This window comes from Eublepharis macularius, chromosome 3 (assembly GCF_028583425.1).
Source record: "Eublepharis macularius isolate TG4126 chromosome 3, MPM_Emac_v1.0, whole genome shotgun sequence".
Taxonomy (NCBI): Eukaryota; Metazoa; Chordata; class Lepidosauria; order Squamata; family Eublepharidae; genus Eublepharis; species Eublepharis macularius.
Window position 1 is genome coordinate 90503044 of NC_072792.1, and position 22736 is coordinate 90525779.

Genomic DNA, 22736 nt, shown 5'->3' on the forward strand with positions numbered 1-22736 from the left:
CCACCCACAAAAGCGGATATTCCAGTCGCTGTGTGACCGTAGGAGTGCGCGAGAACAACGCATTTGAGGATGGAATGTGAACGGAGGGGAGAAATTTGCGGATTGAAGACAAACGCAAAAATACCGGGAAAAATGCGGGTGTGAGGTGAATGTGGATTCAGCCCTTGTATCTTTTTGGCGGGCCTGTAAAACAGAGATGTTCCGCCAGGCATATGGTTGAGGCCAGCACTGGATCCATCTAATTAGCCTCCCTGCTGGTCTCCTGTCAGTGGGGGAGGGGGGAGCATATGGTCCCTCTGCCTCCCCATGCTTGAAGAGTTAGAGGTTCACCAACCCACACCTCCACCCTTTTCTTCCCTTGTGTATGGTGGGTAGGGAAAGGGGGAAGTGTGTCCCATTTGGAATGTGGATATCCATGAGATGTTATTTTATTGGTTTTACTTATTGTATCTTATTTATGATTGTGACCTGCCCTGAGCCTGCTTGCGGGGAGGGAGGGCTAAAAATCCAATAAATAAATAAATAAAATAAAGGCCAAAAATCAGAGAGGGACAAGGCTGCCACTGGTCAAAGGCACACTCCCAAAAGCAAGCTCAACTCAGAGAAAGCCCAACAGAATCAAATCAATGTGCCCTCTGAATATGGTGCCCACAGCCAATCTCCATTGTTTCCTGTGGTGGGGAAAAAGCCAAGCTGGCTCTCTGGGAAAAGCACAAATGAGCAGGACAGCCAGTTGCTAAAGACATGCTCTCAAATGCAAGCTCAACCCAGACAAAAACGACAGCAACCAAGTGAAGCAAGGGAATGAATGGAATGCCCCCAGAACAAAAGTGAAGCAAGGGGACCAACATCAAACCAGCGAATATATTATATCAAACCAGCGAATTATATCAAACCAGCCAATTATATCAAACCAGCGAATTCCACCCAAACCAAACTGAAGCAAGGGACATGCTTGCAATTTAGCCCAACAGAACCAGTGCCTCACTCGCCTTCCCTTCCTTCCCCTCCCCTCTTGGAAAAAAGTGGGAGAAGTCTGGGAACCAGCCAGTCAAGAGACGGACGTCTCATTTCCTGGATTAACCTAGATTCATTTGGGATTCTTGATCCTGGTTCCATAGATTCAGGATTCTCTAAACTGAAACAGGAAAGCTGGATTTAGCCAGAGGTCTGTCAAATTGTACCCCTTTGTCCAATCTGCTTGAAACTGAGGGCCAAGCTACAAGTGACAAATGACACTTGAACGGCAAGTGGATTGTGTGGAGGGCAAGTGAACAGGGAGAAATACACTTGCCGTTCAAGTGTCATTCGTCACTTGTAGCTTGGCCCTTAGAGGTTCTATAGATTAAAGGGAGGGTAATGTTCTATGTCATTTTGATGTGGTCAATGCAAAAACAGCTGCCCCAGAACCTCCAGTTGGTCCCCTCTCTGTTTCCTGTTTGAAAAAGAATAGCCACGAAAATTATGAGATCAGGAATTTCAAGTTCGACCCAGCAACACTCCACCAGAAAACTATCAAATCACAATCTATATGCGCCCCCTCGCCCAGCTGGTGCGAAATTTTGGGCTTGGGTGTCATCAGTACGCTGTTGATGGCTGACCGGCCTGGATCAGCCCTGGATGTCCTGGAGCATGCATTTGAAGTTGTGGCTGGATGGTTGAGACAGAGGCGGCTGAAGTTAAACCCCTCGAAGATGGAGATCCTGTACTTGAGTTGCAGGAGTGTGGATTTGGGGCCCAGGCTTCCTACACTCGATGGGGCAGTGTTTATACTGGCTCTGAGAGTTAGGAGCCTGGGGGTGATCCTGGATGCCTCCTTGAAAATGGAGGCCCATGTCATGGCGGTTGCCAGGATGTCGTTCTTCCATCTCTAACAGACCAGACAACTTGCCCCCATCTTTCGACCTGCACCTTAACTACAGTGGTCCAGGCAATGGTCACCTCTGGTTAGACTACTGTAACGCGCTCTACGCAGGGCTTCCCTGGAACTTGATCCGGCCTTTACAACTGGTCCAAAATGCAGCAGTACGTGTCATCACCAGAGTGCCTTCTAATGCACACGTTACACCAGTATTGCGGCAGCTGCATTGGTTACTGGTGGAGGACTGGATCAGATTCAAGGTTTTGGTATTAACCTATAAAGCCCTATGCGGACTGCGACCGGCGTATCTGCGGGACTGCCTCTCCCTATGTGAGCCCCAGAGGATTCTTCGATCCAGTGACAAACAGCTGTTAATGGTCCCTAGCCCCAGGGAGGCTCGCCTAGCATCAATCAGGGCCAGGGCCTTTTCGGTCCTGGCTCCAACTGTCTAAAGAGACTAGGGCCCGGCCAGATTTGTTATCCTTCTGCCGGGCCTGCAAGATGGAGCTGTTCCGCCCGGCATATGGTTGATGCTGGTTGGGCCTCCCCACCGGCCGACTAGAGGAAAACATGCCCCCCTACCCACCCAGCCTGTTAAATACTTTGGAGATGGTTGGGTGGTGGTTATTGGAGACATCTGCTGCTGTGTGTTTTAAATATTTATGTGGTTTTATTGGTTTTAAAGTTATATGTATTTTAAATTACTATACCGATTGTAATCCACCCTGAGCCTGCTGATGTGGGGAGGGCGGAATATAAATTGATTTAAATAAATAAATATAAACAAACAAACATTTTACTCAAAAGCCATGGATTTGAAAACATCATGAAAATTTTCAAAAGGCACACCCCCTAATAACTATAAAGCTTTACAATACCTATATGTATTGCAAGCAAGGTTCAAAATGAGGTCTTTTTTGGGTAGCAGAGTCTCTCTACATGAGACACCTGGGCACGTGCTCATCAAGTGCCAGGAGATGCAATGATAGTCAGGAAGTATAGTTTTTAAAAGACAAAGCCAGTGGAGATGGCTCTGGAGGGGACGGATTCTCTCACACCCCTTTGCTGCCTCTGGCATGCTAGACTGTCTCTCCTTCTGGAGCCTTTGCCCTGCCGCCCTCACTGCTTAAAAACTTTGACAACAGCTCTGCCAGCTCTGTCATTTGAAACTATACTTCCTGGCTAACACTGCATCTTGTGTAGAGAGACTCTCAGTTAGAGCATATGGTCTGCTTTTAACAGCAGAGGCTCTCCAGTCTTTCAACTGATCTTTTTACCTGGAAATTCTGGGAACTGAACCTGGGACTTCCTCCATGAAAAGATTTTTGCCTCTGCCACCGAGCATTTATTTATTTATCAAATTTATACCCTGCCCTTCCAGCGAATGAGCTCAGGGCAGCTAAGAGCAGGAAAACATTATACATTAAGATCATCAACAATTATTTAAAAACAATATTTAAAAAGTTCGATACAACAGAAAGTACCAGACTGGTGCCATAAACAGTACAGGCTACATTGAATTAATGCATGGCCTTACCCCAACCATTAAGCTGCAATAGTGACAGTGGCTGTCCCAAGTCCAGGGAGGCAGGTCTTTCACATCACACATCACCGAATACCTCAACCTTTTAACTGGATATGCTGAGGACTGAACTTGGGATGTTCTGCATACAAAGCAGATGCTTTATCGTTGAGCCACGGCCCCTCCCTACTATTTTTCTAATAAGTTGCAGATGGTGAGCCATGTTACTTTCAGGCACTCAGTAGGAATCAAATCAGGATTGTACCAGTTGGTTGGAAGCCAAGGCATTGCCCCCTCCTTTGTATTTTGATCTGGCTGACCATCAATAAGATGTTGCAGGGGTAAACAAAATCATGTTGTGGACTTGCTGCTGTTCATGAGCTGACAGTTCTCTCTCTGGTTGACATGATCAGGAGTCCCTGAACTTGACAAGACTGTTGACTCCCTTTCAACTAAATTCACGATCTGATTCATTCACTCAATGTAAACCAACGAATTGACTTCTGGAGTATATACTCCTTCCCAACTCCATGGATAAAGGAAAATGATTCTACATTATGTTTTTCAACACTAAAGCAAGAGAGAACATGGCCGTCGTCACACGAGCATCTCTTCCATTAAATTTACAGCATATAGCGTCCTACCTGTTATTGGCACAGTAACGTTTCTTTGGGTCACCTAACGGCTCTTCGCGCCACCAGCTGTCCACACCGAAGCCCTCTGTTCTGTTCTCTCTAACCGCACAGAAGCAGCTCCCCCCCCCCTTTTTAAAAAATTATTCTGGCGTTTAATTCCGCTATAACGGAATAACAGCATATAAACATTCCGTTAGAGCAAAACATTATGACCCTTTTGTTTTTCCAACCTTGAAATTATATAAATAGCCCTTTGCCCGCAGAAAACTCCCTGTCCGGCATGATCCCCATCGCTGAAGACTCTGCCATGGCGATTGAGTCATTTTTACTTCAGCAGAAAGTGTGCATTGTGTCATGTCGTTATGGCATTATAAGTACATAATAAAATTTAAAAAAGGGGAGTCGCAGGAAGAAATGGATTCTGGGATTGAAGGGAGGGCATAGGAAGTTGCGAGGCGAAATACATCGATGTGAGGCATTCACACTGAGGCACAAAATAGCGCGACTATCAAGCACAAAGCAGAAGAGAGAAAATCGCTACAGTGTTGGAATAAGGTGGGTGTTTGCCGGGAAATAGCACCATTTTAGCGCTAAATAAAAGCCCGTGTGACGACGGCCCATGTGAGCAAGAGAACATGGATTTCATGAACTTTTTAATACGAAACAGATCACATATTAAAAACTTTGCCTTTTAATTCTAATTCTAGTGTGGCACTGCTCAGAGTCGAACAGGCTGCAGAAGCCATATCATTAAAGTAAGTAGAACTTTAGTATACTAGCAAAGCACACACGTTGAATGCAGAAGGTCCCAGGTTTAATTCCTGACATCTCCAGGTAAAGGATCTCAGGTACCAGGTATTGGGAACGATCTTTCTGTGCCAACACTATGGACAGCAACTGCCAGCAGTAAGAGCAGACAATACAGAGCTAGGTGGACTGGGGCCTGACTTGGTATGAATGCAAATTCATGATGCTCATGATGCTTTATGAATGTAAATCCATTATGTAGTAACACCAGGGAAATGGAGAGAGCTAAAGTGGCCAAATAAAGACACACCTGGAGACTGCAGAGTGAGATCATGCTGTACATCATCTGGGTGACACAGAAGCAATGTCGAAAATTATGGAATGGATTGTTTCTGTAATTGTCATGAATGCACAGCTATAAAAACAAAGAGGGAAAAATTGATAAGGAAAATAAGGATGGTACTAAATCCCAACAAGCAAATCTTTAAAGCCCATTGCTATGCTAGTACTTCCCTCCCCCTTGGTTCTGTAAGGGAAAAAGGAGATTTAATGCAGAACCTTTAATTATTTGTTTGTGGTTGTCCTCTATTTAACAGTTCCTTCTGCCTGCAGTGACAGAGTGTAAGTTCCCCCGTTTGCACAGTATTTGGAAGTGCAAAAAGTCACTCGTGCATCCATTTTCCATTGCACCTCTGAATGTGAAAAGCCATCCAATCACTAGAGAAGCTGAGGCTGTAGTAAAGAGGACACTCTCGTGTAGCCTCAGGAGGAGTCAGAATGAAGGTTATGATATGGTGGTGGAGGGGGCCAGTACCTTGCTGACTCCTGTTTTTTTTTCTTTACAATATTCTAAAGATGCAGATAAACTCTGTGCTCAGGGGCATAATATGGAGTTTCTGGAATACATGGGATGTATGTTGCTCTGAAAAACTTTTAAGACCTGCATCTGTATAGAAAGAGATCTGTCCTCTGTCACAGAATTCAGAAACACGAGGTTACAGAAAGGAAGACAGTGCTACAGATGAATACATTACAAATCATTTCCCCATGTTCTAGCAATTTCAAGTGACAGGAAGATTTGATAATCATAACGAGAAGAATAAAATGCAGTGTTTGGCTTCTATTGAATAGTATTATTCATAGCACCCTTGTCAATTTGAGAGCATGCTTGGTTTCCATCCCTCCCTCCGCCCCCACACAGATCTTTCTTGTTTTTTAATGGTGCTGCTTCCATTTTATTCCCACTAATGTTTTTATTATTATCACATATATATGAAAGCATAGGGAAATGGTCTCATCTATTCTTTATAAAGTTGTTCATAGGAAGTATAATTGATACATGATTTCAGCCTACTTGGGTGGAATAAGGGTGTAAACCAAGGCTTAATGCCAACACCTCTAAGTAAAAATGATGTGAACTGATGTAAGGCATGGAATGGCCAATGAGGCAACAGGTAGAAGAATCTGGAGGTAGTAGGAACAGATGCATATAGCTGTTATCTGCACTAGTTCCTGTCATTTGGATATACCAGTCACTGAAGAGGCTTAGTTAATCTTTTTACTTCAGTAAAGTACCAAACACATCTGAGATCAGGTCTGGAGGCAGACACAATGGTAATCCTTAAGTTGTAAAGAAGGCACTTGTGTTATAGTCTGGGACATTTTCAGGAGCTGTTTGGTATTTTTTTTATTTTTATTGTTATTTTAAGTTATTATAGTCCACCTTTCTTCCTGAGACTCAAAGCAGATTTCACAGTGTAGTTCAATATAATCAACAGCTGAGGCATTCAACAAATAATAGAATAGGGTATAGATTGCAGAAATTTAAAAAAGCAGAAATCTGAAATGCTTTACTGCAAGTACCTAAATATGGGCATACATTTTTGCAAGTGTCTAATTTTTACCATCATATGCATTTTAAAAACCTATACAAAATCCAGTGGAAGTCTTACCAGCCATCGTTTCAGTGTGATAGGGTTGATGTTAAAGTCTTTCACTAATCCTAAATCATGATACATATGTTCTAAACAGCTCAGCATCTGGGGAAACAAGAAAGGTTATTTTTATATGACTATCTCTTCTGCATTAAAAATATAGGGCTGCCTTTTGGGAAGGCGGGGTGGTGGTGGTGGTGGTGGACCTCAGCAGGGTATAATGCTGTAGAGTCCACCCTTCAAAGAAGCCATTTTCTCCAGGGGAACTGATCTCTGTAGTCTGGCTATAATTTGCAATTCCAGGAAATCTCCAGGCCTCACCTGGTGGTTTGCAACCCTATTGTACATCTAGCTTGGGAAGGGGGAGACAGCTTCAATTTCCTTCTTTTCCATGAGGATCCCTGAGAAGCTTAGACAAGCCATGATGACTTGCACATTAAGGATGTGCACCTCCTCACAAGAGCAAAACAGTGCCTCAACCGGGCCGTTTTGGGTTAGTAAAAGAGCATGCAGGGTGGAAGCTCCTTCCCCCACACTGCAGTCCCAATCTGAATTGAGCCTCTACACATCTGAGAAATGAGTTCCCATCTGACTGCCTCAATTTGGGGAACCCAGACCCAACCTGTGAAAACACTGTGATGTGTGAAACACCCGTTAATATGTGGTTTGGTTCTTAAGAATAGGAAAGAATTTTTCAATTTATTTCAACAGAAGTAGACTTTGTTTCTCAATTATTTGAATAGATAGCTGGGTAATTATTTTTCTTCAATAATGTAATGACAAAGCAATGTTAATTATATTCAGATTTTGCCTTTTGTAATTTACAGATAAGAAAAAAATAAAAAGCAAAATAAACTGTTTTTTAAACAGCTCTGTTAATCCTGCTAATAGAGTGATCTGAATCCCTGTTAAGCCTTTGAATCATGCTTTAAGTGCACAAGAATGCCTCCTCCCAACAAAAACATAATAGCAGCAGAAGATAATGGAGGTTGGCAACAAATGCACGCTAAGCCTACTGATGCATGTGTGTCTTTCTGCAATTATTTTTATCTTGCATTCTCCATACAGGAAACAGAACCGGGTATCTGTACATTCCAGCTCTTAAAATGCATAGGGGAAATATTATGTTAAGCCAATAGACATAAGGTATGTATTTCGCTTTTTGAGAACTGTATTCTGATCATGCAGCATTTTTGGCTGCAAATAAAGGCATCCTTCTTTATGTCCTATTATAGATCTTTGCTGAGCTTTTTTAAAATTCCCATTATCAGGGAGGGGGTGAGGGATGGAAGGAAGAATGAAACATGCTTGTTTGTCAGTCACCTTCAAGAAGGCCATTATATTACTGCTTTGCATTCAAACAATGTTACTGAGTTGTGATATATAATCTTATTCACAACACATGGGAGGGACTGCACCTCAGTGGTAGATCATCTGCTTGGCATGAAGAAGGTCCCAGATTCAATCCTCAGTGTCTCTAGTTAAAAAGTTCATGTAGCAGGTGATGTGAGAGCTCTACTTGAGACCCTGAAGATCCACTGCCAGTCTGAATAGACAATACTGACCTTGATGGACCAATTGTCTGACTCAGTATAAGGCATCTTTCTGAGTAGAGGTGGGCACGGACCTGGAAAAACCCATGGACCGTTGGGCCCATGGTCTGTGGCGTTTCACAGACCATGGACCATAAACTTTTCACGGTCCAACGCCAGCTCATGAACTGATCGATTTGTCAGTCTGGGCCAGCGCTGGGAGAACTGTTTGCCAGCAGGGTGGAGAAGCTTTAACAGACCATGGACCAACGAAAAGTCCGTGGGGTCCATGGAAAACAGGTGTCCACGACCCACCGATTCACGAATGCCAAACTGACGCGGTCCGTGTTAAATGTTGGTCCATTTTCCAGTCCATGACCACCTCTATTCCTGAGTCCATATATCTCACAAACTCAGGAGGTGTTAAGATAATTGAAACACCTTATAGAAAGGTCAAACAAACAAGATGGTGAACCAATCAGAGAATACCACATGATACTATGTTTATCCTGGTTTATGTGATTGCTTCTGAACATAAAAGCTATATAAGATGAGCTACTAGCGTGTTCCTAAATATGTGACTGCTGTCAGTTGTGAGTAAGACAATCTATAGAAATAATATCCAAAAATCCATTTGCAATTACTCTTTGTCAACTATTTTTGGGAATGACGTAACAGATAACAGTCCATTTTCTTTAAACAGATGCTGAGAAACTGCATTCATTTGAACAATGGTGTCATAGGACAAATCTTTCACAGATATCTCCATTAATCTAACAAGTTTTAAAAATAACATATTTGGCAAATTCCAGCCTTCTCATGAAAGGGAGGGTAGGAGGGATTACATCATTGCTTAGTTCTTATGGCTCCTTCTTACATACTCAGGGAAAGGCCGATCGCCACCTTGGGGTCAGGCAGCAATTTCCCCCAGACCAGTTTGGCTAGGGATCCTGATGGTGTTTTGCCATCTTCTGGGCATGGTGTAAAAATTGGTGGAAAAGATCCCGTAGTTACTGCCTCTTGCATAGCTGTCTTCTTTGCTGCTAATTCCTTGCTGCTAATTCTCTTATTGCAAGGATACCAATTCAGGTAACAATGGAGCAGGGGTCACTGGGGTTTAGGGAGGTGAGATAGTTGTGAATTTCCTGCATTGTGCAAGGGGTTGGACTAGATGACCCTGGAGGTCCCTTCCAACCCTATGATTCTATGATTCTTTGGCTGGTGTCTATATACACAATCAGAAGTAGCCTCAGAATGGTTTGAAATATATTGGCATACAAAATGAAACTTTTATGTCAATCTATCAGATCTTAAAAAATATATATTTTTCACATTCCTGTTTTTCATGGGCTGTTTTAGTATGCTGATGACCAGCCAGTATGCTCTTGTAGACCCACTCCAATTTAGAAATGTGCATACAAAAACTTCAAAACTACATTAATCCAGCAGCTCTTTAAAATAAAATGTATTGAAACAATGGGGGTACTTTTGTGGCCACACTATGGCAGTTTCCCCACATCTTTAAAACAGTGCCCCACTCTCAGAATGCCGGCGGCTTCTTTGCACGATTTCTGATGTCACCTGGATGCAAGCAGTGATGATTCCATTTTTGTGGTACCACGAAAATGGAATCATCACTGCCTGCATCCGGGTGACATCAGAAATCGTGCAATGAAGCCGCCGGCATTCTGAGAGTGGGGCACTGTTTTAAAGATGTGGGGAAACGGCCATAGTGTGGCCATACAATATGATTGCCTGAAATTAACTCTGTGCAAATCACTTACAAGCGAAAGGAGAAAAAAAAGCAGAAGAATATGAAATAAAACACTCCAATCCACTGGAAAAAGGCTTGGATGAAAAGCCATTCCAAAAAACAACTATGCTTTAAAATTCCAAAAGAATTTGAATATTAAAGCGGGAAATGCCTCTGTTGGTTGCAGGCCTGTCATTTACTGCAGATTACGAGGTGAAGGCACTTCATAAGCCTCCTACCATAGGCTCTTTACTTATCTATTGTATGAATGTCCTGTTATTTACGTTTAATATGGAATTGCTTTTTATCATGGGTACAGTAGGTGGCTATCTACAAGGCACTGCCTGATCCTTATCCATTTTTGCAAGCTACATTCATTTACAGATGATTCACTGGTGTGGCCAGTGCTATTTTTGTTTTTTAAAAGTTGCCAGCACTCATATATAAAGTTGCACTGATTTCCACCAATTCCCCCCTCAGGACTTAGAAAAGTAACCCCACCTCAAAGTGCTAGTATTCTGTACAGTACCAGTGAATACCACCACATAAAAAGCTATGAGTGTGGCTCTTCCCATACACTCTTTCTTTGGGAAAAAATTCTAACATTCATTTACACCTTTTCAAACCAGTTTCCATGGCATCTACTTATAGGCAAACATTCTCAAATGTTCTGGAATACCCCCACAGAATAACAACCACAGTCGGTGTTTGCCACATCATTACCTCATTGGGTTCCCATAGCCAGACATCAAAACTTGGTTTTCTAAGAGCTTCAATTGTCTCCTGAGAAAGCATGTACTGTAGAGAAAGTAAATAATTGTTATTAACTGTTTTTTAAAACAACAGTTTTATCTTTATCTTGAGATCAGCTATTTTGATAAATTCCACATTCAGCTCAAGTTCTTCTGTGTTTGAACTGGAATTCATCAAAGGTTAGATTGGGGAGAAATGGTGGGAAATGGGGGACACCAGCAGCATCTCTACATGCTGATGTCACTCCTGTGCACTCAGAAGTGACCTCAACAGATCATGGGAGATCCCCAGGGATGCCCTGATATTTAGCCCCTGGCAATGCACTGACTTCACTTCTGGGCTCATGGGAGAGACATCAGCACACTGCCAATGATATGAGGATTTCGCCAGTGAGCTGCCCATGACTGGGTAAGCCCCACCCCCTTTGTTAATTGTCAGTGGGGACTTGGCAATCCTATTCTGAAAACTGTTGGCAGTGTGGGAAAAGACAATTGGTGAACTAACACCAGTTAACATTGCCAATGAAGGATCTGAACCAAGTGACCCCTGAGGCTCTGGCAAAGTTGCTACAGCTGGGTTGTGCTTGCTGCTGGCCACCAGCAGCCCTCTAGGGCAGTTGGCCACTGGGAAATTTCCCTATAAGTTAAATGGTCTGTCTTTCCCGATAAGGATCATGGTGAGGAGGTCACACAGAATGGAGGAACTGAGGAAATCTGGAACTGAACTGGCTGCTAGCAAGAACTGAACTATCAAGTGTAGCTGCTGTGGCTATTGAAGGTATGTGATGAAAGGAGCTCTGACTCTCAAAAGTTCATACCCTGGAAATTATGTTGGTCTTTAAGATGCTGCTAGAATCTTGCAGCTCTAGCTAAGAGGTTGAATTCTGGCACTTCCTAGTTGCAAGACAGGAAGATCAATCCATTACATTTGCTAAACGCAAGATGGTGCAGGCTTGTTTGAGACTGCAGCTCCCCAGAGAATCTTGAGGTAGGGACTGGCACTCCACCATCACACCAGTTTGCTGATGTCACTTCTTGTAAAACCCAGAAGAGATGTCTTTAGACACTCTGGCATTTACAAAAAGTGTCACTGTGACACTTCTGGAGTCATACATCCCACCCACCCCAAATTTCCTTCCACTGGTGTCAGGAAGCTGGGAGATCTCCTGCTAGAGCAGGAGGCCTGGCATCCCTAAATCTATGAAGTGACTCATTACTACCTGGGAACCATATGGGCTCTTAAGCTTTTTTTTTTTGCTTTCAGCTTTAATAACATTAACAACAACAAGAACAACAACATATGTCTCTAAGGCTTATAATCACTTAAATGTAAGGGAAAATATGTGAGCTGAATTCTGCCTAAACGCTTAGTAAGATACAGCCTGCTCCCACTTTCCAGTGTTCAATGAGAGAATTATGTCACTGTGATGATTGACACATATGGGAATCAATGATATCTTGTTTCCTATTTCCCAGCCTCAGATGATCTGACCAACTAAGAGGAGACACATTCGGGATGCACTACTTTCTGTTAGAAAAATCTGTCTTCAGAAAGCAAGACCTCAAAAAAAATGACTGACATGTTGGTGATTTCCTAGTACTCAGTCCATTTCCTTTTTTACTTCACACCTTCCAGATCTGAGACTTGTTTTTGAAATTGCTGAAGAAGGAGGTGGGTTCTGGGCTCTTTAAAACACTGTATTAGGACAAATGGGATTTTAAAAATTAGTTTCCTATTATGCAGGCCAGTTTCAAACATTAATATTTGCTAAGATTCCATATAATATTGTGTTCACATTTTAAAATACAGTTAAAATACAAAAGACTTCAGTTTATCTGTGCATATACAGTATTACATGAAATTCTGGCATATATTAATGGGAAGTTAGGGTAGAGTGAAGCTCTCCAGACATAGCTATTTATGGGGCATGACAGTATGGCCACTCAGGCCTGCCCGAAGTAGAGGCGCCTGTTATTGTGTGATGTATACAGAAAAGTTGGCTGGGTCCAACACTACATTTCTTACCTGCTTTAATCTTCCTAGACACAGACATCTGGGTTCATGGGAATGGCTCACCACCCCTAATCCCTACCCTTTTCCTACCTCCATTTCTCTTTGCTGCCCCCTTGATATTAGTGTCTACCATAGCATTCCCTGTCAAGTCTCTTCCTTGCTATAGTCTCTTTCAAAGTCTCTCTACACAAGACATCTTACACGAGTAAGATCCAGTGTAAGATCTCACACTTGTTCTCCCACTGTGGATACATGTGCACTGCTAGGGAGACAGAGTACACTTGAATATAAGACCACACAGAAAATAAGTCACTTGAGCATAGAGGTGGGCACGATCCAAAAAAAATTAACGATCAAGCTGATCGTGGATCCGCACCGGTGATGACCCCCAAATCACCGATCCACACCGATCATCTCCCGTTTCCGATCCGTGGATCGGGGATTGGGGAGGCCAAAGCGGGGCGCTCTGCTATTCCCAGCTATGTGGGAAAGTGGGTGGTGGCAGCCGCCGGGTGCGTGCAAACACTCCCGCTCAGCTCCCTTGAGCCCTCTATTTACCAAGTATTGCCCTTCTAGTCATGAAAAAGCCAAATCATTTGTACCCCCTGTCTAATTAGAGTTCCAACCAGCTGAGAGTTTAAAGGCGGCTGTATTTTCTTTTGCACATTAACTTCTCCCCCTTCTCGTTCTCAACTGCTTGCAAAAGGGATGCAGTCGCTGGGCTGAGAAGCCAGGAGGAGAGAGAGATCTCTTTTCAGTGTTAACTCTTTCAACACACTAAATGAACTCAGAGAGGAGCGCAAAACAGCTTCAGCTGATAGACGCTCTCAAAGCCAGGGGTTTTTGTTTTCTCTCTCTCTTAACCCCTTCCTCTCCCAATCACTTTGCTTGTATTTTTCTCAGGAAGCCACCTTTTCACTCACAACTGTTTGCTTTTCCTTCCTAGGGGAAATATTATCAAGTTTCTTGCCTTAAATTTCTTTTGCTAAAAAGTTAACCTCAAGCTGCAGTATGAAACCTCCGTGTGCTTTCCAGACTGCGCGCTGCCCGTTTCTCTCCCTAGCTCAAGCAACAAGTACTGAGACACAATGTTTTTTTAACCCCTGATTTTCCCTATTCCAAATCACAAAACAAGTTTCTCTCCTCCTTAATTACAGAAACACCTTCTTTTACTCTTTAGACCTGGTCTCTCCCCAGCGTTTCTCCTTTATACACATATATTAATAAGCAAAACAAAAATTATGTGCCAAGACAAAGGGGAGGGATAAGGAATGGGTGTGTGTGTGTTATGGATGTGGATTCAAAGCCAAAAACCAAAACAAAACAAAGAAATCCCTTCACCAAGTGCACAATTAGTACAAATCTGGGACGGAAGGTGGCTCGACTCTCACCGTGCCACCCCCCCTTTTCTGTTCTCTCCTATACACACACTCACACAAACATCAGGATCCCCATAGTTTGTTTTGACAAACAAGACAGATAAGGACAGGGGGGGCAGGAGGACTGTGTTTGGCCGTCAGAGCTGCCTATCAGGGTTTGCAGGGATGAGATGGAGTGCCCATGGCTACAGAACACACCCTTCCTTCCCCCTCCTTCCCCTGGGTCTCTTCTCCCAACTGGTGAGTGCGTTGCTGCTCCGTGGTTGGAAGGAAGCCCTGCTGATCAAGGAAAGCTGGGCTTCCATTCAGGTTTCCAGGGCGACAGAAGGAGGGCAAACACAGCTCAGGCATTCCCCTGGCTCCGTTGCCAGGGGAATAGATTACTGCCGCCTGAGTGTCTGGATCCCCAATCAGATCCCGATGGCCCCGATCAAGCCCGATGAAGCCCCCCCCCCCGAACGCTGGATCGGTCGCCGTGAACGAACCGATCCACCGGGTCCCGATCGCGCAAATGCCATTATCATGGGTATTTTTCTATCGTAATGCCGATCATGCCCATCTCTACTTGAGCATCCCCATGTAAGATGTCTTGTGTAGAGAGACTCTCAGTTATACCCCTATTAGATATCCATACTATCCTTGTCTGTTTCTGTACTTTCCCTGCTAATTCTAGTCCCACCTCATCCTCCATACATAGCAGTAATTGCTTTTCTTGTTGGGGTTGGGGGAGTGGACTACAGCCAGTGTTTATGTTTTAAAATGGGAATCTGGGACTCTTTCTGGGACTCACAGCCTTGACCTGAAAGCCCTTTCTCCAATCCTATCTGGCTTGGGGTGATTATTCATTACTGAGAAAGCATGCCACACATGTTCAATCACTCATATGTTTTAAGGGCCTGAGCTGTGGCACTGGAAGAAGGTTCTGGCTCTGGATTTTATCCTCAAGGACCGTGAAATGCCCTACATGGTTAAGTCTGTTAGGATTGCCTTTTGTTTGTTGTCTGTGTGACATGGACGAAGGAAAAGATATGATACATGTACAAAGGTGGTTGGATCTTAACTTGGACTTGGTCTATGGTCCCTTACAGCTCTGTGATTCTCAGTTTTGTATGATTTGTGTCTAAAGGCAGGAAAAGTGTTGGCTTTGAGATTCAATTGGTACATGCTCTCTTTAATTTCTGTTCTACTTGGCAGCTATTGACCACCATCAAGTTTTTTTCCCAGTGACAAACATTACTGGGTTGAAAGAAGGCTTCAGTATTACTGCTTCACCTAATAATTTAAATTTTAGTTAAATATTAAGAGTTTTGTTCTATTTTTCAAAATGTCTCCCTGATTTTGAACAGCAAGGTGGCAGAGAATATTTAAAAACAAATTGGCGCCAAAGATCCATCACCACTCAAGTCAAGCAAATTCTAATTTTCTCAGCAGAGGGAGATGGTGTGAGGGGAACAATTTAACCATCCCCACATACACAATGTAGTATCGATTCCTGTAGATTCTATCTGCTGTGAAAAACTATTCTGGATAATGGATCTTCCAGTTTTTTGTCTGATTTGATCTTTAGTCACAATAGTCCATAGTTACACCTACAGTCTAGTAGTTTAAGGCTTCATACCAAGTATACATTAAAGTATATCTTATTGAACTAAATGAGACTTGTGTCTCAGATAAGACAGTTACGATTGGGCAATAATACTGTACTCCTATGCACACTTTGTTAGGAATAAATTCCACTGAAATAATCTGCAGACTGAGTGCTGGCCATTTTCCTTCTAACCAAGGTTAAATTCTACAAGTTAAGAGAGAATGTTTTGCTTTTACTGGTACAACTGACAAAGAAGAGTTTGGGGAAAAAACCCAAGGAGAATTGTTATATTTAGAATTTCTAATTCTACATCCACTTTAATGGAAAAGTAGATGTCTATCATTAAAGCAGAAAAAGCAAGAATGGTAGGAGAAAATAACAGAATGCTATTGATTGTTACTTATAGTTTCAAGCTAAAGTGTCTCCAGGCAATCTCTTGAGGTTGAAAGCAATTCAACAATAATTAAAGAATTACAGGGACCAATATATGTGATTGAAATGAACTGATTAACTGATGTAACAATCTGCTCTGTAAAAGGATATAATTGTACCTTGGGATAGGATGGTACATCCCTTTGGGGTATCAGCTTCTTGTTTTCATCCAGAAAGCTATATTTACAGGGACAGTTGGTCCTGTATATAAAACAAAACCAGGCCCTCAGTATTTATACAATAAATTTGTATTTTTGAGCATACAAGTGAATATATCAATCATCTTGTAACTGTTACTAAGAGCTCAACTATATTTCTTGTAGCCTTTTTCTTTTGCTAATGCAGCTCCTCCGGGGTTGCTTTATCAAAGAGGCATGGGGATAGAACAAGAAGAGAAGAGGATTGTAAAACTTACCTCTCCTGCCCTTTTCTTACAGGGAAACCCCACCCCAAGTTGCTGTCACTCCCAGTGGGGAAAAATATGGATACCTATAAGTATTCCCCAGCTGAAGTAAAAACAGTGTAGGGAGACATTTACCAACAAGAAAATGGCTGGGGATTAAATAATTAATCAAGTTTCCTGCACTTCCCACATCATTCTTCCCCTTGACAAAACAATCCCAGTACTTGTATTTGCAAAAGAAAAAAATCCTTTAAAATAAAGACAAAATATGTAGTTAAACCCCAAATAAGTTCAACAAAACTATTATTGGATCCAGATAAAAAAACAAGAAATGCCTGCAGCTGTTCAGAAGACTATCATATTTGGAGCTATGGAAAATAATCTAGATACAGTTGCCCATACCTAAAGATTAATTCATAAACTTCCCCAAAATTCAGTTCTCATTTCACCACCAACTACTTTTCTGTAATATAAAAAGTCTGAAATATAGTTGCATATTTCTGAACAAGCATTTAGGACCCAAGTCAATTGATATTCCTGTTGATTTATTTACCAGGCATTTTCAGAAATGCAAGTATATTCAAGAATCAAGACACAGAGAAGAGACATGGTAGAGACTGAGAAATCCTCTTTTTCCCCTATAACACATAGTAGTTACAGAAAGCATCCCTAAATATAATCAAAAGTAGTGAGGTGCCCTACTCACATTTAAAAACCAGTTTGTACTGCATTGTACTTAATATATTGATAAACTCAGAGACACTTTATATGTATGTGTGAAGGTAGAGATCTGCTTGCGTAAGAATAACCACTGTAATATTGGTGGGGTGGATTTGTGGGTGAAAAATTGTATGTGGTTTTTCTAATCACCCAAGAGAAACTGGAAGGTTCCTTCTCCAATTTTACTGTGATGATGACACCACTCAGCTGGAATGCACTGAACAGCTCAGATGCATTCTCTTCACTTTATTGTTTTACTTGAGCATATTTCATAGGTGAAATTTTAAAGCAAATAAAATGCTGTAATTTTTTTTTTACTATTTGCAATATCCATGTGGTTTCCTTCCACGTGAGAAAAAAGTGTGAAAGCTTCCTTCTGACTGCATAACAAAACCCTCAGTTTTCAAAGTTTTAGATTTCAATAGATTGGATACTATGAACAAGTTCCTTGCCCACTAGATAGTCTCTGTCATGAAGAGCACTGTTTCTTGTGCAACCATTTCCATTTGCACAAGGGGTCACTGAAAATCATTGCTTGTGTGCAAATGGAAGGATCAGCTCAAGAGGAAGTGTGCTACACAGCATAGATTATCTAGAGTGCACGGAACTTTCACATAAGATCCAAGCCACAGTTATTTCACATAGGATCAGTTAAAACCTGTGGTTTTTCACAATGCAAACAGCGGCTATCCTGGAATGTTTTTTCTCAATACATCACAGCTAGCCTCTCTCTCTTAGCTAATTTGCTTTTTCAGTATTATGCTGATTAGAAGGAACAATAGAGGATAATGACATCCACAGTAATGACTTCATAGAGTCAGGAATTTGATATGAGTGGATTATCACAAGTAAAAATGTATGCTCCAGCATGCTAACTAATCCCAAGAACTCATAATCAGTTATTTATGTTATTCTTTAATATATTTATAGTCCGCCTTTCTCACTGAGACTCAGAGCAGATTACATTGTGTAAGTATTTCATACAAAGAGGCATCTAATAAGCACAGTGTAGGTTGGTTTAATCAACATGAGGAGATATCTAATGAGGAATTAGGGTTGCCAACCTCCTCTAGGTGGGGCCTGGAGACTTCCCAGAATAGGGTTGCCAGGTCCCTCTGTCCTCCCAGTGGGAGGTGGGGAACCCGGCACCTACCTTCCTTGTTGTCTATCATGCATGCACACTTCCAGGCCCACATGATGATGTCACTTCTGGGAAGCGATGTCATCGTGTGGGCTGCGGCCGCCCTGAAAGGGCTCCACGGGGGGGGGGGGGCGAATCAGGCTACTGAGGAGGGTGGGAGTGCTCTCACAATCTGCAGCGGCCCAATCCAGCTCAATCTGGGCCGATCCAGCCAAATATGGGCTGATTTGAGCCCGAATTGGGCCAGATTGGGCTGCTGTGGAGCGCAGGAAGGCTCCCACGCTCCACAGTGGCCAGATCCGGCCCAATTTGGGCCGGATCTGGCCCAATTCAGGCTGATTTGGGCCCACAGAAGCACATGTGCCACCCAGGAGCACACCTCTGGGAGGCCTGTGCCTGCCCCACCGGCGAGATAAGCAGGGGCAGGGGGTGGAGGGTGCCTGCCCCCAGTGGGGGACTGGTAACCCTATCCCAGAATTGCTACTGATCTTCAGACTGTTACAGAGCTAAGTTTCCCTGGAAAAGATGGCTACTTTGGATGGTGAACTCTGTGGCATTATACCATGCTGAAGAACCACTCTCCCTATGCTCCATGGCCAAATATCCAGGAATTTTGCAACCCAGAGCTGGCAACTCTATGAACAATGTTCTAGGATTACCAAAATCTGAATGATTACCAAAATCTGAATAAATATTAGGTATGATACAGAGTGTGGATATAATGAAGAAAATGGATTTACATTTGTAGAAAACAATGATATTATGACAACATGGCTGTTGTTGGCAGAGTTCAAGAAGTAATCAAATCCATGCTTTGGCATTTGCTTTCAATGAATTTACTGTAACAGGATTTTTGCAAAAGACAATGACTGTATGCCATTAATGCAACAGAGAGACCTTAAGAACACAAGCACTAGCACATACTAATACACAGCAGAGAGCAAAAACAACAAGAGGTGGCTTAAACTGCAAGAGAAAACATTCAATAATCCCTAAACACTAGACAATGCTTCACAGCTCCCCCTAGGGTACAAGTGGACTAAACTACTTTTTTCAGCAGTATTTACAGTAACTAGACTCTTAGCAGGCTGTCACTTCTCCAGCAAGGGTCATATGTAGGGTTCCTGGGTGCCCAGAAGTGGCAGGCAAACTCCTGGCAATTTGCCTCTCTGCCTGCCAATCACGGGCAATTGGCAGAGGTGGCAAGCCTCCTGGTGATTGCTCACCACTAGCAGGCAACTCAAGCAGGCAGGGCATGATGACATCACTTCTGGAAGTGAGCATCATGTTGGCTGCAGGACTGCTCCAGCGATTTGTGTGGGGCCAATCTTTGGCCCCAAACAGGCCGATTTTTGAAGAATCAGCTCCATGTAAAGCGTGGGATCATTCCTGTGGCAAGCATGATGACATCTTTTCAACATGCCCAGCTGGGAGCACACGCAAAGAGAAGAAGGCCGGTAAGTACCACCCCCTCTGGTTGCCAGGGAGATCTGGCAACCCTAGTAATATGTGTAACAAACTGATAATACATATACAGTGGTAGTCTATTTCTTTTTACAGACAGCCTTCCTGAACTATTCTGTTATAGTATAGCCCTATTACTTGTATATAACTTGCTGAATGACAGGAGCACGGGAGCCCATCTCATCTCAGACAGGCCATTCCACAATGTGGGGACCACTATACAGAAAGTACATATATGAGTATTTGTTCTCTTTTTTCCCAGTAAGAAATGAGCCAGTCCTTTCTTTTTCATAAAAATTTGCATGCTTTGCTAAATGTCCTCCATTTTCATACACACAAAAGAACATAAACATATAACTCACCTTAATGTTATCCAGGATGCGCTTGGAAATGCCCTATAGGTGTCCATGAAATGTAATTATTGTGTACTGGATAAGGTAACGTCTTCACCATGATGTAAAACTGGCATGTTCAACAGCCAGACTGGTCAAGACTTTATAGTCTATGATCAGATCTCTGTATTTGGAAAGGTCTATACATTGCAGCTGTGAAGGGGGTGGGGAGGAAAATTTGAGCAGGATCACAATGTTGCTTGGGGGAGGATTTTTAGACACTTTTTCTCAAGCTATTTCCTGAAATACATTTTCCACTTGAAGCTGCCATTATCCTTGATGCTTTGCTGGATTTTAATTAATATATTTTAAGGTTTTGTTTTCATTGTTTTTACTTTGTAAGCCGCCTTCAGCAGGTCCTTAAAGAGGCAGCACAAACATTTTCTAAAAGAAGGAAAACAGAACACTACAGGGACTCTTGAAACATGGCAAGCTTTCATTTAACCTCTTTGCTGTGAGAACAGGTGGTATGTAATAAAACAGGTCTACCCATTCATTCTTTTCCACATATTCCCCAGGCATCCCCTTTTCCCTTTCATTCAGTTGCCACTTTTTTGGGGGGGGCAGGTATCTCATGAGTAAACAGATAGAGACTGCCCAGTCTCTGCAGTATCTTCATGCCTGTTGAATGCTGTGCTTCAAATTTCTGCTGGTAGTGTAGCTGTTAAAGGCACGGAAGTCTTCTTGGTCAGACCAGTGAGAGAGTGGCCAGCTAGCAACCTTAATATTTTCTCTCAGTAAGGAGAACAGCATGCTGTTAGCAAGCAAGACATTCTTGAGACAGTTAATGTTAGGACCAAGAATGGAAAATTAATGCTAGATCTAGGCTGGGCCTTTGAAGTCTTTCAGTTTATCTCTTGGTATGAGAACAGTTGGTTTGCTCAGTGACTCCAGGATCAAGATACGTTTGCATTAAGTCAACATTCATTTATGCTCTAGGTTTCAAACTACTGAGCAACAGTTGCCTAGGAAACCAAAAGCTACTTGTAATTGTACTCAATAAGTTCAGTGGAGGTCTTTTTTAGGGACAAAGGCCACACACACAAGGCAGACCCTTTTCTTTCCATGCAAGGGAATAAATGAATGATTCATAGCAATCCTGGAGCATATCAGCTGTGCGCTCTGTGCTGCGGAGTCTCCAGCTTGGCTGCCAATGCAAGAGCCATCTGTTTAGGCTGGAGATGGGTAGTGGGTGGAACATTGTGCAAGTTTTAGGAGTTGCATTGTTTTCAGTTTTGGCTCTTTGCTCAAGCCAAATGCAAAAAAAGTGATGTTTTACACTGATTTTCATGATAAGGCAGAAAGAGGTGGAGTGTGTATGTGGGTGTAAAGGCATGTCATGGGAAATAGGCTTCAATGGTTTCCTTGGAAACAAAGGAAAATTTTCAGTCACAAACTATGCAAGTTATTTCAGGTGTTACACATAGGCATCTGGGTTTGAGGTCTATTTTTTAAAATTAAACTAAAAACTCAGAGGTTTATATCCTCATGGGTTTACTCAGATGTCTCAGATTTTGGGAAGTATGCCCTAGACATTGTCAATTCAGAATTGCAATAAGATTCCAGACCATTTAACTAGGTTTGAGATCAAGTGAGAACAGTTTTCATCCTTCTGAACAAGAGTATAATGGGGAATCTTAACTTCTCATTAACTATATAGATTTCTATATTTGTTTTTAACGGAGAAAATATCCAAAATTGAGCTCTGCAGTTTATTTATCTTTTAAATGGTAATAACAAAGCTGAAAGATGACTACACATTAATCAGTAGAGTGAGAACCAAAATGAAATGCCACTTGGTATCTTGACAGGTAATGATTAAGGGTGAAGGAGCATTTGCTGTACCTTGTGTACCTTTGGAAAGAAGTACTAGCTATGTAGAATAACCAGCTAGACTTAATTTGATCAATTAATTCAGAACATGCAGCTTAACCTTCTGTTTTAGCAAAAGACTTTTCCTGAACCACTAGTCCCTGATCTCCCCTTACTTATTCTAGCAGTACAACCCGCCTTCTACCCCATTGCCTCTTCCCATTCCCTAACCTTTTCCCCATCCCTGCCTTGTCATCTCTGATATGAGCTGTAAGCATGGGCCCCTCCAGACTAGTATGCTCATCACATTTCCTTTCCTTTCTTTTCATGTTTTGTCTCCACACTATCCTGGTACTAATCTTCAAGCATTGCCAGTACTGTTAAGCTTCATTCTCCAAGAACTGCAGGCTTGGATTTTCAAGAAATCACAACAAAACCTATGCATCTTTCATCCCACCCACCCGTATCCCCCATTTAATGCAGTTAAAACATAGGAGATGCAGGAAACCCTTGAGACAGTATCATGAAGAAGCTAGATTCTGGAACTGTAGATTTGCTTCTACTGTAATGGGCAAAATTATCTAGGGATCTAGATGCGATTTCTTTATCACAGCCTTTATCTTTAAAGGATAAAACAAAACAAATGATGAAGAAA

At 42.4% G+C, this 22736-nt stretch overlaps 1 protein-coding gene across 8 annotated transcripts in view; it reads right to left on the reverse strand.

The window, feature by feature from the left end:
* Positions 1 to 22736, reverse strand: part of PDE9A (phosphodiesterase 9A) — a 67020-nt gene that overhangs the window by 22547 nt on the left and 21737 nt on the right. For 7 of the 8 annotated variants that reach the window (XM_054973800.1, XM_054973794.1, XM_054973795.1 and 4 more), the window contains 4 exons: positions 16269 to 16350; positions 10708 to 10782; positions 6718 to 6804; positions 5076 to 5180 (listed from right to left, as the gene is read on the reverse strand). In XM_054973800.1, the coding sequence (XP_054829775.1) occupies positions 5076 to 5180; positions 6718 to 6804; positions 10708 to 10782; positions 16269 to 16350 (349 nt within the window). The remainder of the gene's footprint in view (positions 1 to 5075; positions 5181 to 6717; positions 6805 to 10707; positions 10783 to 16268; positions 16351 to 22736) is intronic. The other variant, XM_054973799.1, reaches the window with a different exon arrangement.